The sequence below is a fragment of the Nyctereutes procyonoides genome, unplaced genomic scaffold (genome assembly GCF_905146905.1).
Source record: "Nyctereutes procyonoides isolate TBG_1078 unplaced genomic scaffold, NYPRO_anot_genome, whole genome shotgun sequence".
NCBI lineage: Eukaryota > Metazoa > Chordata > Mammalia > Carnivora > Canidae > Nyctereutes > Nyctereutes procyonoides.
Genome location: NW_026575131.1, coordinates 51410630 through 51428187, shown reverse-complemented (window position 1 = coordinate 51428187; position 17558 = coordinate 51410630). Strand labels below are relative to the sequence as shown.

At 41.1% G+C, this 17558-nt stretch overlaps 2 protein-coding genes and 1 pseudogene across 2 annotated transcripts in view; 2 read left to right on the top strand and 1 right to left on the bottom strand.

Annotated features, from left to right (window-relative positions):
• LOC129521775 (zinc finger protein 559-like) overlaps positions 1-13401 on the top strand; it is a 34714-nt gene extending 21313 nt beyond the window's left edge. The window contains 2 exon segments of the mRNA XM_055343576.1: positions 12694-12779; positions 13363-13401. Of these exon segments, the coding sequence (XP_055199551.1) occupies positions 12694-12765 (72 nt within the window). The 3' untranslated portion in view covers positions 12766-12779; positions 13363-13401.
• Positions 7683-11095, bottom strand: LOC129521595 (hsc70-interacting protein-like; annotated as a pseudogene).
• ZNF177 (zinc finger protein 177) lies at positions 12694-17164 on the top strand. Its single transcript, XM_055343575.1, has 5 exons — positions 12694-12779; positions 13363-13489; positions 13948-14040; positions 14521-14603; positions 15147-17164. The coding sequence occupies exons 1-5, from the start codon at positions 12747-12749 to the stop codon at positions 16251-16253; spliced, it is 1443 nt and encodes a 480-aa protein (XP_055199550.1). The 5' UTR covers positions 12694-12746; the 3' UTR covers positions 16254-17164.
• Positions 17165-17558: the final 394 nt, after the last annotated feature.

Here is a 17558-nt window from a genome sequence, read left to right as displayed (position 1 = left end):
CGAATCCCACGTCAGGCTCCCGGTGCATGGAGCCTGCTTCTCCCTCTGCCTGTGTCTCTGCCTCTCTCTCTCTCTCTCTCTCTCTCTCTCACTATGTATGACTATCATAAATAAAAAAGAAAAAAAAAGAAGTAACTTCCTTTAAAAAAAAAAAGAGTAAGGATTTTAGGCAAATGCATCACAATCACAAAGTGTTCTTGGATTGTATGAGCCTATGGTGGGTTGGTATAAATGCAGTTATCCTAACATGGCTTTTTACAAATGCTTTTGAGGAAATCTCCAGCATTTCTACACTGCTTACCCCAAATCTGACTGGACTGTCAAAGCCCATAAGGGCCCGGTTAAGAGAACCCGTGTCATTAGTTTTCAAATGAGATTCATACAAATGGAAAATTCACATCTGGTGCAGTAGCTTTTATGCCAACCCCATTCATGTCCCCAGGTTCTGCTTTCCACCTTGAAGTCATCTCTGTGGGTTCCCTCCCCCACTCCATACCACTCCTCTGCCCCAAACGTTTGCAACCATGAGAGGTAGGATCTGCCCTTGTTAGTCCTTTGAGTAGAAGCGCTTTGAGGCAAGGGCCCAGGGTTGTTCACTGTAATAGCAGGGAGCAGAGCTAGTTGTGAAGAGACATTCCACTGTGAATTTCTGGACCATTTGACTTTGGAATTTCTCTTTTCCCCCATTTCCCCAAAAAACTGTTAAACGATGGAATCAAATTTCACTAGTGAACTCTTCTAGGGTATATTCCTAAGAATAAGCAGCCTAACCTGTGCAGCTGTGTCATTTCCTCTAGGAACAGGAAGCTCTGGGTTTGCACAGCGCAAAAACAAAGATGGCCGGGGCAGTTATTGGCCAAGGCTGTGTGTGTACAGTGGAGCTCAGGACGGGTAGTGGGTGTTTTACTTCTGTCTCAGAGTGTCCTGCTTTGTGCCCCAAGAAAAGCAAAGACTCCTTGGTCAATAAAAGTGTGTAAACACCCTCACAGTTCACCTAGCAGTACCTTGTAAGGCTGTGCTCATTATGTGGTAAAGAACAGATGCCTCCTTGAAATCTTTTTTTGGGGAAATGTAAATTGAAGAATTTACATTAAATTTTTTTTGTTGTTGTTGTGCCCAAGATTGCAAATCCGAGAAACCACCAAGGAACCTACACTGATGGAAGTACACGAGGGTTTATTTACAAGCTCGAGCTTGGGTCCAAGTATACTCCACACAGCAGAGCAGGGGCTTGGACCCTGAAGTGGGTTACAGCTGGGTTTTTTATGGGCTGGTCTAGGGGGTTTTCAGAAGGGGTGGAGGAATTTTTTCCATTCCAATATGGGGGACAGGGTGGGGGAGTTTCTTAAGATCTGATATGGGATTCTCTGCCGAGGGCATTTTGAGCTCTGTTGTCTTTCTGATATGGGATTCCCTGTCTTACTCACAGGGGCCCAAGATGGCTGTACTTGTGCTAATGCTAAACTTGAGGTGGAATGGCCTTAATTTTCTCGGCCTCCACATTTTAAGTAATCCCTACACCCAACATGGGGCTGGAAATTAAAACTCCGAGATTAAGAGCTGCATGCTCCATCTGAGCCAGCCAGGTGCTGGAAAATTTTCCACTTTAAACACATGGTTCTAGGGCCTTCTGTTTACTGGCAGTATTTTATGGAGTTGGTCTGCCTGAGCAGCACAGCCCACCAGGAAGGGATTGAGATTTCTTTTAATCACAGATCTCCACTTCTGAGTAGCTCCATTAAATAATAATAATATGGTTCTCTTAATTCTTAAATCTGTGTCTAGGCAGATGTTTTATTCATCGAGGTATCAGGAAGAGTCACAAAGAGAGGGGGTTCTGGAGATTTTTTAAATCCTGAATTTGGAGTGTCTAAAAGTAGTCACAACACCCTCAAAGTACCTAAAATCCACTCCTTTCTCTACCAGATTGGGATTTTCACTTAAAAGTGAACTCATGGACTCCATTTAGGCAGATCTAAGTCAGTCTTCAGGGCCCTTATGAAGTACTATTTCTTGGTGGGTAGTCTTAAACCTCTGACACCCAACCTTTTGTTTTTTCGTTTTTGCTTTTTAAGTACCAGAATATAATTCTTTAAATCAAGTACGACCTCCGTGGGGACTTAGGTTAGGAAGATAGGAGGGGCAGTGACCTCACAAGTGAATCCATAGTGGCTTAGAAGTGAGGTTTAAGCCTTCTTTCTTTTTCCTGCTCAGTCCCTTTTTCCAAGTCTTGGAGAGCTACCTTTTCCCCTTGGGGAGATCGAATAGCGTCAAAGACAGCTCTGCGGTCAGGAGCAAGTTGCTCCACTCTTCAGTTGCCCCGGTTTTGTTTTCAAGTCTACACCTAAGTCGGGCCTTGAATTCACCGCCTCAGGTCAAGTGTCATTCCCTACGGACTGAGCCAGCCAGGAGCCCTCGCTTCCTCTGAGGGAATAGAAAGCCTTGACTTTTACCAGCACCCTCCTCGGCCGCGCCGGGCGGGTTCTCCCTGCCGGGCTGCTGCGAAGCCGAGGCCTGCGCCTTCTCCCCCTGGCCGGCCGCCTCGCCCCGCGCTGACCCGGGTTGGGCCCGCGGGCTGAAGAGGGCTGTGTAGGTTAGGGAGAGGGCAAGGGCAGGGTTTCGGCGGTGGCTGCTCCAGGGCCACGGCACTGCCTCCGGGCCCGGCCGTCCCTGCCCTTGCTCCCGGAGCCCCGACCGCCTTCCCTCCGCGGTCGCTCGTGACTTCGGCCCCGAGAGGAGGCGGGCGCGGAGATGCGGTCGGGCGCCTCGGTGACGCCTTCAGCCCATCCCTGAAATTCTCCCCCAAATATTTTTACTTGTTTTCCCACAAGGAAATGCCATTTTCTGTGTCTCATTTCCTGCGTTAACGGCATTATTTTGAGATAACGAGTTCACAAAGATCTTGCTCCCACTCCCCCGCCCCCCGGCCTGAGTTACGCGGATCCGTCCTCGCGCCCTGTGGACGATGGAGCTGGTCCCCACCGTGGCCCGGTTTCTCCCCGTTTCTGCACCGGGGCTGAGTTTCAGAGATGAACTTGTTGGGTCACGTATAGTATTTCTGGGTGTTGCCAACCTACCCGGTCCAGGGGGCTTGTTCGACTGTGGAGCTTGAGAGTGTTTCCATGACCTTATGATCTAAACTGACTGAGCCACCCAAGCGCCCCCTGAATTGTGTCTTTGATAGAGTTGGTTAGGATTATTTTTAAGTTTTATGAAATACTATTACAAGACATTTTTATTGTGTCATTGAGATGATCACACTATTTCCTCCTTTGATCTATGAATAAAACGAATTATATTAGATTTTCTAGTAAGCATCTCTGGGATAAGCACAACTTGGTTCCGATGTATTATCATCACTTATTAATATGTTTGGTTTAGACTTTAGGTTATTTGTATCTGTGTTTATTCTTTTTAAGATTTTATTTGAGAGAGAGCGCAAGAGCAAGGGGAGAGAGAAGCAGACTATCTGCTAAGTAGTGGGGCTCCATCCCAGGACGCTGGGGTCCTGACATGGGCCTAAGGCACAGGCTTAACTGACTGAGCTGCCCAGGAGCCCCATGCATCTGTGTTTTTGTTTTTTAAAGATTTTATTTATTCATGAGAGACACAGAGATAGAGAGGCAGAGACACAGGCAGAGGGAGAAGCAGGCTCCATGCAGGGAGCCCAACGTGGGACTCGATCCCGGGACTACAGGGTCACATTCTGGGCCGAAGGCAGCGCTAAACTGCTGAGCCACCCGGGCTGCCCTCATCTGTGTTTATTAATGAGATTTGCTTATAAGCTTTTTTTTTTAATCATGGCTGTGTAATGTTTGATGTTAATATTATACCAGGCAGAAAGAACATTCTTCTTCCCTTTATACTCTTAGTCAAGGTAATTCCTTTGATAAATCAAGCTATTATGTAAAACTTATAAAAGAGGTGTCTGCCTCCTCCTCCTTTCTCCTATGTGGTAATTGTATAAGGTGTTGTAATAGAATAATCAAAATGCAAGCATGACATTGTGAATCTTGCACATTTGTGGAGTTTCACATAATGGCTAAATTTATAAATAAAACCTTCCAAGTATATAACTCTATATAAAGTATATAACTTTACAGATTCAGAAAGTTATTATCCCTACTAATATAGTAATATACAAACATGTGACATAGCCAGTCTTCATAAGTGTGTCTAATCACCGGAAATTTTTGAGTCAGGTTGGAGTTTTCTCTGAATGGCAGAACCAACTTATACAACCCAAGCCTGGTATTTTCTTTGTGAGGAAATTTATTTATTTATTTATTTATTTATTCATTCATTCATTCATTCATTCATTCATTCATTCATGAGAGACACAGGCAGAGGGAGAAGCAGGCTCCGTGCAGGGTGCCCAACATGGGACTGGATCCTGGGTCTCCAGGATCACGCCCCAGGCCGAAGGCCGTGCTAAACTGCTGAGCCACCCAGGGATCCCTAGTGAGGAAATTTAAGTGCGTAGCTCTTTATTTTGTTTTTTTTCTTTTGTTTTATATTTTATTTTGTTTAAGATATCTATCCAGGCAGTAAGTTATTGGGGCTGGGGATGCCCGAAATCTCTCTGAGATGGTCAGCAACAGCCCAGATTATTTCAGGTTTTTTTCAGCTTTTTTTTTTTTATTGTGATGAAATATACATAACATAAGGGGCACCTGGTGGCTCAGTTGTTTGGGTGTCTGACTCTCGATGTTGGTTCAGGTCTTGATCTCAGGCTCCATGCTCTGAGGGGAGCCTACTTACAGGGGAAAATACATATATATTTTATATATGCTGTGTACACACGAATGTGTATATATGTCCTACACATGTGTGTATATGTCATACGTTTATATAACAATAACACATTATATGCGCATGTGTGTTGTATACACGTAAATGTGTATATATGTTATGCATACGTGTGTATAACGTGTAACACGTGTATGTGTGTTATATACATATATTAAAAAACATAAAATTTGCCATTATAAGCATTTTAAATATACAATTTAGTGGCATTAATCACATTCACAATGTTGTGCATCCATCACCACCAAGTTCATTTTTTGTAATCTTAGCATTACTCAGTTTATTTCTGTAGGGCATTTTTTTCTGAGTTTTATTTTTCAAGAAATTGATGTTTCCGTGAGTTTTGAGGTTGGTTGGCATAAAGTTGATCATAATATCTTTTGTGTTTAATCTCTGTAGCATCTATAATTGTTTGTGGGGGGGTTCTTAATTTTCTTTGAGCCTTCTCTTTGCCCTTCTTTTTTTTTTTGAATAATCTTTTCCTATTTTATTAATTTCAAAGGACCAAATTTTTTTTTTGCTTGATTAACTTCTACTTTTTGGTTTTTAAGATTTAATTATTTATTTTAGAGACAGTGCACAAGTGGGAGGGGAGAGGGGGAGAGAGAGAGAATCTCAAGCAGACTCTGTGCTCAATGTAGAGCCTGACCCGAGGCTCAATTCCAGGACCCCAAGATCCCAACCTGAGCTGAAACTAAGTGTTATTGTCTGCTTAACCTACTGTGCCACCCAGGCCCCCTACTTTTTGTTTTCTAGTTCATTTTTTTTCTATCTTTTCTTCCTTCAACTTTTTTTCTTTTAGTTTGGGATTTTTTTTTTAAATGTTTTTTTTTTTTTAATTTTTATTTATTTATGATAGTCACACAGAGAGAGAGAGAGAGAGAGAGAGAGGCAGAGACACAGGCAGAGGGAGAAGCAGGCTCCATGCACCGGGAGCCCGACGTGGGATTCGATCCCGGGTCTCCAGGATCGCGCCCTGGGCCAAAGGCAGGCGCCAAACCGCTGCGCCACCCAGGGATCCCATAGTTTGGGATTTTTTTTTCCTCTAAATTCTTAAACTGGAAACTTAATTTTTAACTTCATTTTTTTCTAATGTAAGTATACAAAGGTTACTTTTTTCCCTAAGCACCACTTAAGCTGCAGCTTACAAATTTTGCTACTTAGAATTGATTGATAATCATAGTACTGTGTATTTTCTAATTTCCAATTTAATTGGAATAATTATATATTTTATTCATGAGTTATTCATAAAGATGTTCACTAAACTCCAAATGTATGGCTTTTAATATTAGATCGAACCATATGAACCTGCTAACTTTGCACCGCTTTTTTACTTGTTGAAATGGCAGTGCCATATGGCTCAACGTAATAGTTTTCTTTTTTTTGGCTGAATTTTACTTTGGTCAAGGAACATACCTGTATATAAATCCATCGAAAGCTTTAAAACCATTGCTCGCTTTGGCAGCATATATGCTAAAGTTGAAAGCTTTAAGACTAGCTGTATATATAGGAAGAGAGCTAGTTTTTGTAAACACTCCACATGTGGGGATGCCTGGGTGGCTCAGCAGTTGAGCATCTGCCTTTGGCTCAGGGTATGATCCCGGGGTCCCGGGATTGAGTCCCACATCGGGCTCCCTGCATGGAGTCTGCTTCTCCCTCTGCCTGTGTCTCTGTGTCTCTCATGAATAAATAAATCTAAAACAAAAAACACTCCACATGTTTGAAAAAATGTGTATTCTCCATTTATTGATTGTAGTGTTTGTGTTTTAGGTGAAGCTTGTTCATTTTACTATTCAAATCTTTATTTTTTTAAGATTTTATTTATTCATGAGAGACACAGAGACACAGGCAGAGGGAGAAGCAGGCTCCGTGCAAGGAGCCGGACGTTGGGCTCGATCCTGGGTCTTCAGGATCACGTCCTGGACTGGAGGTGGCGCTAAACCGCTGAGCCATCCGGGCTGCCCTAATCAAATCTTTATGTCCTCATTTTTTTTCCCTCTGATCTCTGCATCACTGACAGTAGTGTGTTAAAATCTTTCACACTGATGGTGATTTGTCTATTTCTCCTTTAATTCTGTTAGCTTTTATGAGACTATGAGTGTGTACAACTTCAGAATCTTTGTATCTTCCTAGTGAATTGAACCTTGTATCCTAATGTAGTTGCCTTTCATAATGCCTTTTGTTTTTAAAATGTGTGAAATCAGGGGTTCCTGGGTGGCTCAGTTGATTGAGCATCCAGCTCTTGATTTCAGCTCAGGTCTTGATCTCAAAGGTTGTGAGATCAGACCCCCTGTTGGGCTCTGCTCTGGGCATGGAGCCTACATTAAAAAAAAAAAAAAAAAGGTGTGAAATCAAACCATTTTGGTTAATATTTGCCTAGTATATCATTTTTATTTTTGAATTCAGTCCTGTGTTGCCTTTTAAAAAAAAGATTTTATTTTTTAGAGAGAATGAGCACAAGCAAGGGAAGGGCAGAGAAAGAGGGAGAAGCAGGCTCCCCCCAGAGCAGGGAGCCTGACACGGGGCTCAGAGCTCGATCCCAGGACCCGGAATCATGACCTGAGCTGAAGGTAGATGCTTAACTGACTTGAGCCACCCAGTGCCCTACTCTCTTAAGTTTCTGTTTCCATCTCCTACCCCCCCCCTTTTTTTTAGGGACCAGCACACTCTTTTCATGTTTTTAAATATTTTTGAGGTTTAAAAATGTTTAAAATTTGTAACTCCTAGCAGGAAAACATTATCTAAATGAATACTATAATGGCAAACCACTGTAGAATGTTTCAGTTGCATGTGGGGCAGAGGGATAGGGATTCTCTTCACATCACCTCAGCTTTCTTCATGAGAAGGTCAGAGGTATACTGGTTTGTATTAATGTGACCTCCATTAGGTGATCAAAGTTGCTTTTCCTTCAGCAAGGGCTTTTCTTTGTCAGAAGGGCATTATGCTTGACCTCCAAATTTGGCTGACAATTTACTGATAAGATTTATAACCTTTGGGTTGCTCTGATATTTTGACATATTTGCTGGGTTCTGTGCTACATCCTGGAAGGCTACCATAACTTCTGGATTCTGCATGGCTGTAAGAACCTCTGGGTCAGTAAGAATTTCATTGAGCCCAGGGATTCCTGCCATTCCAGGCGTCTCGCCCTACCTTTCCAGGCATTCCTCCAGAAAAATTAATAGGCATTCCCCCAGGAAAGCCACCTGGGAAAGAGCCATACTGAGCTCCTGATTGTCTTCTGGCTTCTTCCTCCCTCGGGGCTCTCTCATGTTCTTCCGGGGTCTTATTAACCCTTTCTATTCTTTCTTTGATCTCTCACTCTTCATGATTTTGCTCATACTTCCATGTTCAGCAATTTCCTGGGCCCTCGTTTGAACTTCTTTCAGCATTGCACTAGCATCTTCATAATCCAGTTTACAAGCAAGGGCAAGATCGTGTACTGCTTCTTCCCAATGGCCCAGAAGTCTCTGTGCTTTCCCTCGCCACTTGTAAGGCTGAGTTGAATCAAGGTTTATTTCAATAGCTCTGTCACAGTCTCGAATGGCAGCATTTGTCTTCTGTAATTTGATGAAGACACTAGCTCTCTTGGCATACAGAATGGTCAAGCCAGGATTCAGTTTGATGGCATCTGTGAGCAAGTCAGTAGCTTTCTGTAGTTCACCATCATTTGGGGCATCAATGGCAGCCACTTTTTTATCATTTACCTGATCCATCATTTCTGTGGTTATCTCTACATTTCATCTCCCATTTCTTGAAGGGCATCAGTATCTGGTTCAATCACACCTTCATTGTCCATTTCTAGATCACTTTCCTCACTTGATGGTTCGTCTGTCTTTATGTTTTCCTCCGCCTTCTTACTGTTTTTTCTTCCTTGATATTGTCTTCTGATTTGGTTTTATGAGTAGCAGGTGGTATTTTAACCCTCATGCTCTCCAACCACTTCCACAGGAAGCACATTTCCTCAGTGTGCTGAATGCTCGGATCCTGCTTCTACATTTTGAGAAAAGCCCAAAGCTTGCTCACTTTGCGGGGTTCCGTGGTCCAGAGGCAGTGGCGGGCGGCAGGTGCAGCTGAGGTTGCTGCCTGATTCCAGGCATGGGTGCTAGCTCAGCATGGCTGTGTGGAAGGAATTCATCTCCTCCCTTTCTTTTTTTCCTTTTTTTATTAATCCATTAACAAAAAATGGACTTATTAGAGAGACTAAGTCATTTGTCTTTAAAATGTTCTGTATTATATATTTGGCTGATTGCGGCTTCTTGGTGTTTAACACATTTATCTCTATTTCCTGTTAAAAGTTGCTAGTCTAGAAACTTGGCTAGATTGAGGCTTGATTTCATAAATTCACTCTTAAACTAACAAAGATACTTCAACTAGGTTTGGGATTTTAGGTTGATAGTTATTTTTTCCTCAGCACACCGAGGGTTTTATCCCATTCTTGTCTGACATCCATTGTTACTGTTGGAACTGAGCCATAGCTTGTTTTTCCTGTTTAGATGATTCCCACCCCCGCCAGCTGCTTTTAAGATTATGGGGGAAAAGTAAACACTGAAGAAGAAAAAATTACAATGAATCTAGATGTGGGTTTCTTTTTATTCATTCAGCTTGGGATTTATTTTGCTTTCAGAATCCAAAGGTTAGTGTCCTTTACTCATACTAGGAAATCAGTAGCTAGTTCTTCATCAAATGGTGCTAACAAAGTTCTAATCTGGTTGGAACTTTGCATTGAGTGTCTGACTTAATGAATGTATTTTTCATTTCCAAAAGTCATGTTCGTTTTTTTAAACTACTTGACCATCTTATAGTGTCTTATTTCATATTTATCTGAGTTTCTCTTAAGTCTGTTAAGTAGTTTTTTGTATTCTCTGTCTAAAAAGTCTAATATCTGAAGTTGTGGTTTTTGCTTTTATCCATTGCTGCCTGTTTTGGCTGCTTCTCACTCCTGGCACATTGTATATTTGCATTTTATAATTTTTTAAACTGTGACTTCCTCAATTTACTTGGAACATTTTAAAAATTTATTTAAGCAGTCTCTACACCCAATATAGGACTCAAACTCACAACCCCAAGATCAAGAGTCGTACGCTCTTCCAACTGAGCCAGCCAGCCCCCCCCCCCCACCATTTACTTGAAACTTTATATGTGGGAATTCTTTGAGACTTGGCTTGAAATTGAGTTTTTCCCGAAATAGAACCATTTGTTGATACTAATTGCAGTTAGTGTGGCAATGCCATTTAGGACCCTCTTTATTTATTTATTTATTTATTTATTTATTTATTTATTTATTTAATTTATTTATTTTCTAGTTTATTTTTTATTGGTGTTCAATTTGCCAACATATAGAATAACACCCAATGCTCATCCCATCAAGTGCCCCCCTCAGTGCCCGTCACCCAGTCACCCCCACCCCACGCCCAGCTCCCTTTCTACCACCCCTTGTTCGTTTCCCAAAGTTAGGAGTCTCTCATGTTCTGTCTCCCTCTCTGATATTTCCCACTCACATTTTCTCCTTTCCCCTTTATTCCCTTTCGCTATTTTTTATATTCCCCAAATGAATGAGACCATATAATGTTTGTCCTTCTGATTGACTTATTTCACTCAGCATAATACCCTCCAGTTCCATCCACATCGAAGCAAATGGTGGGTATTTGTCGTTTCTAATGGCTGAGTAATATTCCATTGTATACATAGACCACATCTTCTTTATCCATTCATCTTTCCATGGACACCAAGGCTCCTTCCACAGTTTGGCTATTGTGGACATTGCTGCTAGAAACATCAGGGTGCAGGTGCATTTAGGACCCTCTTTTTTTTTAAGATTTTATTTATTTATTGAGACACACACACACACAGAGAGAGAGAGAGAGAGAGAGAGGCAGAGACACAGGCAGAGGGATAAGCAGGCTCCATGCAGGGAACCCGACGTGGGACTTGATCCCGGATCTCCAGGATCACATCCTGGGCTGCAGGTGGCACTAAACCGCTGCGCCACCGGGGCTGCCCTAGGACCCTCTTTAAGTGAAATTACTCGAGGTTTTCTTGCACTACACAAATAATATGAATTTGGACTGAAACCTAAAGTTTTCTTTTTCTACCGTATCTGATGCCAAGTTCTAGACAGGTGCACATCCTTGCTGTCCCCTTCTGTATGGAAGGTTGTTTTTTTTTTTTCTATTCTTTTTAAAACTCTTAATTATGCACTTTCAAACATACTCAGGAGTCAAGAGAACAATGATGAAATCTCCCTGTACCCATCATTCAGCTTCAGTGATTACCTCTGCTTTGCCATTCTTAATTCATCTGTTCTTCTCCTTGTTTACTGTTCCTGAGTTTTGTTTTCCTAGGGTACATAAAAACAAGTATCAGACATCATTATTTCACCCATAGTTTGAGTTGTATCTCTAAAAGGAAAGGGCCTCGTGAGGACACAATGACTTAACTGAGTTTGGGGCTTAAACAAGGAAGGGAGAACTGTTGCAGTACAGTCCTTCATCCAAAAACGAACTTTCTGAATCTAATCATGAGAAAATATCAGGCAAGCCAAAATTGAGGTGGGTGGAGTCTGTGAAACATCTGATCTGGACTCTTTGTATCTTGAAAGATGAAGAAGGGCTGAGGGACAGGTCCAGATTAAAGGAGAGTAAAGAACTATGGTTAGAGGGCATGGTCCCATGTGAGAGATTTACAAAGGGATTGCTATAAAGGACATTATTGGACCAGTTACTGAAATTCTGCATATGGAATATATGTTTAATAATAATAATAATAATAATATTAAATCCACGTTAAACATTCCTGATTTTGATCATTGTGGTTATGTTAGAGAATGTCCAAGTTCCTGTGTTACTTTGAAGTATATAGGAGAAAGGGTCATGACATCTATTTTCCCTTGAATAGATTGTTCTCAACATTGTTGCTGAAACAGATGGAATGCAAGAGAGAGAGAAAGACAATTTTAATGGTGAAGAGTCTGTGGAAGTTCATCATATTCACACCATCCTTATTTTCTTTAAAATAAAACATAACACTTATTCTTAAACATCTCCATTCATTTTTCACCTAATAATTTATTAGCTGTTAATTGTTGCCATGATCCATTAATTTACTAGTGGTTGCAAAATGGTGACTTTCTGACTCTAGCATTTTCTTTATAATAAATGAAGCTTCTTGTAAAGCTTGTATGCTTCTTCTGTAAAGAACTTTAACTCACACAATAGGGATATATGCTTGATTTTTTCCTTATAGAATTTTCAGAATTAGAAGTTGATATCCTGGCCTCCTCCAATTCTGACCATTAGGGTTTTTTTTTTTAAATATCATTATGAATTCATGATTTTGTTTAGATTTGATGATTTCAACAGACTGCAGCCATTATTTATCAAATTGTTCCATCTTAATAGGGGAGCTCTTTTAAAAAAAATTTCTCCCTGTCTTTTTGACACAACCCCATTAGCCTTTGCTGGGTCTCTTACTTTCTGTTATAAGATGTTCCAGACTCAGCTTGAACATTTCATGTTCTACACTGGACTGAGCTATTTCTCAAAAGGGTCCTCATTTCTTTTATGGAAAGACTACCGACATTTAGAGGCAAATTGGTAGGAGAGTGGCTCATTGCTCTTCACAATGCCTATTGATTGTAGACATTTTTAGTAGTTCCGTCTAGAAAAAAGTTCAAAAACTAAAAATAAATGCATCTTATATTCCTAATTCCTAGCTGTTCTTGGATAGGGAGATAAAATCCTAACAGTGTACTATATGGTGGGTATGTATGTGTGCATGTGTATGTGTGTGAGTGTGGTCTGTCTGAAGCTAGTATGAAGAAGCTTCTAGGTTGTAAGTGTTGAATATTTGTCAAGCCTGGACTCTCCTGGCTTCTTTCTTCTCTAGGTCTGCTTGCTCAGAACCTTGTCTGGTAAGGCGGGAAACATACAAGAGGAAGAATGGCTGCCAGATTGCTGACAACCTGGTCACAGGTACTGAGGAAATTATTCTGATTCCAAAAAACATTGCTGTTCCCAAAGGACACATCTCTTGCCCATGACCCACAGCTTCAACTGAGCTGGCCTCAGGCTTCCCCAGTTCTTTGGGGTTCTTAGAATGGGACAAAGAATCCCTAAGACAGGCTTCTATTACTATAATATTTGTTGATTTCTTTTTTTCCAGATCTTCCTCCAGGTTAAGTATTTGTTCCATATTCTGCTGGATGCTATGAAGGAAAAGAGATTTTTTTCACTAGGAAAATCACCCATTCATTTTTCAAGTATTTTTCTCATCCTGTAGTACAGTCAATCTATACTTGGTCTTGACTAAGACTGGAAGAGGCCTCGAAACCTAGTGGTGGAAAGATCAGATAAACCATGTATTAGACAAGCTACTAAAAACATGAGTCTGGATGAGATGGTCCAGGCAGGGAGAGTGAAAGAACTGAGCCTTGGGTCAGATAATGAGATCTATGTGTTGGTCTCCTTCCCCATTGCTGGCAGCCTCCCCTACCATTCCTTTGCTACATTGTTGGAAATGGGCCTTGGCTGAGCCAGAATGTTTGTGATGTTTCAGGATTCGGTGACCTTTGAGGAAGTGGTGGTGGACTTCTCTCAGGAGGAGTGGGCACTGCTGGACCATGCTCAGAAAATCCTGTACAGAGATGTGATGCTGGAGAACTTTAGGAACCTAGCCTCTCTGGGTAAGATTGGTCTCATTAATTTTCTCATTTCTTCATGCAGCAGATGGTCCTTCCTGACATACCATGTTCCAGGATTTGTGAAAAGAATGATAATACATGGAAAACATAAAATGAATGGCGCCTGTCCTTGTAGAGCAGTCTTATGGCTTCCTGTAAAAAATGGAGTGATTTCATTTTTCATTATTATTACAAAATTTAGGTAATTTGCCATATGTATCTGCTGTTGGGCTTGGATTTCAAGGGTCAGTTCTCTATGAACAGGGCATACATAGGTATATCTGTGAACAGATAAGTAGATACCTGTTTTGGGGACCTTGTAAAAGATCTAATTCTTGGGTCATTCCTGAAGTTGTATTTGCCTATCTTCCTCAGTATCAAAGTATTGGAATCAGTTTTGTGGACAGATTTCTTGTCTCCTTCACAGTTCCTCCACCTCACACATCTTTCTCCATGAGCAGGGTATCCTCTCTGCAAACACAGTCTGATCACGGAGGTGGAGCAGGAAGCACTGGGTCCAGAGGAGGGGGGAATTGTCCAAAGTGCCTGTACAGGTGAGCCCCAGGCAGAAAGGAGTCATTATATGGAGGAGCCATGGTGAGGGATGATCCATTGGGGAGCGTCGGTTTTGGGATAAAGAGGCCATTACTTGAGCTTTCCATCTTTCACCATCTTGCCATTCATTCACATTTTCCTGTGGTTTCAGAGAAAAGGCTGTTTTAATTCCACTTTCAATTTGATATTTCCTTGAATACTTTTTGTTCCATTCTCCCTACTTTGCTTTCCAGGTAATACACTCTAGTATCTCAAACCTTCAGAATCCTTTCCCATTTCCATTGCTTGTTCCTATCATTGGCATCTTCTCCCAGAGTCACATTCCTAGAACAGTTCCTCTCATCACACGTTACATCTTCTCTTTCATCATTTCCCTTCTGTATTTAGTGTTACTGAAAACAAATCCATAGGGTGCCTACCTCCTTTTTTCTGTTATCTCTATTTTTTATCCCAATAGTTATAAAAATTTTCAATTTCAGACTGGAATATGCAACTGAAATCAAAAGATGGAATTCCCATGCAGAATGTTTCTGGGGAAAAAACTTGCAATGGCATAAAAACGGTAAGATTCAGTAGGAATAATTCCTGGTTTTTTACAGTAGAAGTCTGTGAATGCCATTGAGTTAAAGCACCAGCTTCCAAATGAGGGGAGGCAGTGAGGCGTGGCATTTGCTCACCAGGAAGCTGTTTCAGGAGAGTCTTCCTGAATCTCATAAAATTAGGGAAATCTCTAAACCAAGCCCAACGCTTTCTGCCCCACAAAGAATACCAAAAACTAAACATTTATTTAAATGTGATTCCAGGGACGGCTGGGTGGCTCAGTGGTTTAGCGTCTGCCTTCAGCCCAGGGCATGATCCTAGAGTCCCCGGATCGAGTCCTACATCAGGCTCCCTGCAAGGAACCTGCTTCTCCCTCTGCCTTTGTCTCTGCCCCTCTCTCTCTCTAATAGGAAAAAAAAAAAATCACATACATACCACGAAAATAGTAAAAATGTCAGTTGTAATCATGTACTTCCTATGTATGGCAGAATGCACACGAAGAATTCTCATGAGTATAAAGAAAGTGATAAGGTCCTTTAGTCACCACTTACTCCTTGCTCTGCAGGCACTAACTCAACCTGGTAAGAAACCCTTGGAATTTGATCATTGTGGAAAATTCTTCAGAAAGAACTATCGCTTTACGTGTACAAGATATTGTGAGAGAGAGAAATGCTACAAATATAAAGAATATGGGAAAGACCTTGGCCATCCCTCAACTCTTAGCAGTCATGTAAGTACTCACAGTGGAGAGAAAGCTTTTGAATTTAATGATCATGGCAAATCTTTCAACCAAGAGGGATCCCTTAGGAAACACTTAAGGACTCTCACAGGAGAGAAATTTCACACGTGTAGTCAGTGTCTTATGTCCTTCAGTTTACATCCTTCCTTTTCAGTACATGTGCAAATACCTACTGGAGAGGAACTCTGTGATTGCAGTGATTATGGAGAAAGAGCTTCCCATAGTGTCCACAAAACAATGTGTACCATGGAGGAAAGCTCAGAATATAATGAGCATGGGAAGGTGTTCGCCAGCCCCTTGTCCCTTCAGAAATGTGTGAGACCTCATGCCGGAGAGAAGCCTTACGAATGTAGTGACTGTGGGAAAGCCTTCATTTTTCAGTCTTCCCTTAAAAAGCATGTGAGATCTCACACTGGAGAGAAACCTTATGAGTGTAATCACTGTGGAAAATCCTTCAGCCAGAGCTCTCATCTTAATGTGCACAAAAGGACTCACACTGGAGAGAAACCCTATGACTGTAAGGAATGTGGCAAGGCTTTCACTGTTCCTTCATCCCTTCAGAAGCATATGAGAACCCACACTGGAGAGAAGCCCTATGAATGCAGTGACTGTGGGAAAGCCTTCATTGACCAGTCATCCCTTAAGAAACATACACGGTCTCACACTGGAGAGAAACCTTATGAGTGTAGTCAGTGTGGAAAATCCTTCAGCACAGGTTCTTACCTCATTGTGCACAAGAGAACTCACACTGGAGAGAAAACCTATGAGTGTAAAGAATGTGGGAAGGCCTTTAGGAATTCTTCCTGCTTAAGAGTACATGTGAGAACTCACACAGGAGAGAAGCCCTATCAGTGTGTTCAGTGTGGGAAGGCATTCAGCACCAGCACTAATCTTATAATGCACAAACGAATACATACTGGGCAGAAAGTATGAATGAAATGACTAGAAGAAAGCCTTAACTAGGCCTTCACACCTCATTCTTCATTTTAGAACTCACACTGGAGAGCAGCCCTGTTGTGACTAATATAGAAAGCCTGCAGGCACAATTCTTGACTTATGCTACCCTGGGACCAATCTTACGAATGTTACCATTCTGTGATTGTCTTTTATCAGTGAACGTTTCATCCTGAAAGTCTGTTAACCGATGAGTATTAAAAGTTATATGGCACTTAATCTACATCACAAAAATTTTGATAAATAATATTTTTACCATGAATTTAGTACTAAATGTTGTCCAATCATCATCAAGATGTCTTGGACCTATAGGTTATTTAGAAATGTATTTTTTAATGTGCAGACTCTACATATTTTAGTTATTTTTTATAGATTCCTAATTTAATTACATTATACACAAATGTATGGTCTTCATGATACAGATTCTGTATGACATTATTCAAACAGAAAATTGTTGGGAGACTTGCTTGTGGTCTCAGATACAAGTATCTTCGATCCATTCCTCCTTCCCTTTCCTAAAAGTAACAAAACTACAACTGTGTTCAAGTTGGCAGTGTGGACAATTTTTTAAGGACTCCTGTCTCAACTTTCTTTGCCGCTGTGAATGCCCATGAGCCCCTGGCTCTGTTCAGTGAGAAACAGGCAAAGGTGACTGCTTGTGGGCTCTAAAGAAGCCCATGGCAATGGGAGTGTCTCGTCTGGCATTTTTGCTTCACCATTTGCCCTGTGGTCTCATCTCATTTTCTCTCCTAGAAAACAGACCAAGAGGATCATAGTCAGAAGCTACTGATTATACAACAGGGACATACAGTATTATTTGGTTGTACCAACTCTGTGTTGCTTATTTCTGAGCTTCATGTAACAAGAGAAAAATAAACTCCTTAACTGATGCAAACCACTCTGGAGGGAAGATTCTGTTACAAGGGATTTCAGTTAACTGATAATCTCTCATATGTGGTCAAGTTTTGTGAATCCTTTAAGTATGGTTGAAAACAATGCCTGTTCTGTAATTATTTGGTATAATCAGTTCTCAGTGTGTCTGATGGATGATCTTACTATTCTTAAAATTTGTATCATTACAAACCTTCTTTCATTTGTCCTTTATTGAAAGCGGAATGTTAAGATGTGTCACTATTACTGTGGGTAGTCAGATTTTTTTTTATTCTCATTTGTTTTACCTTGAGTCACTATAGCTAGAAGCATATAAGTGTTGTAATTTTATATTTCTGATAAATTGTCCTTTCATTCTTTAAAGATTTATTTATAAAAAAATAAAAAATAAAA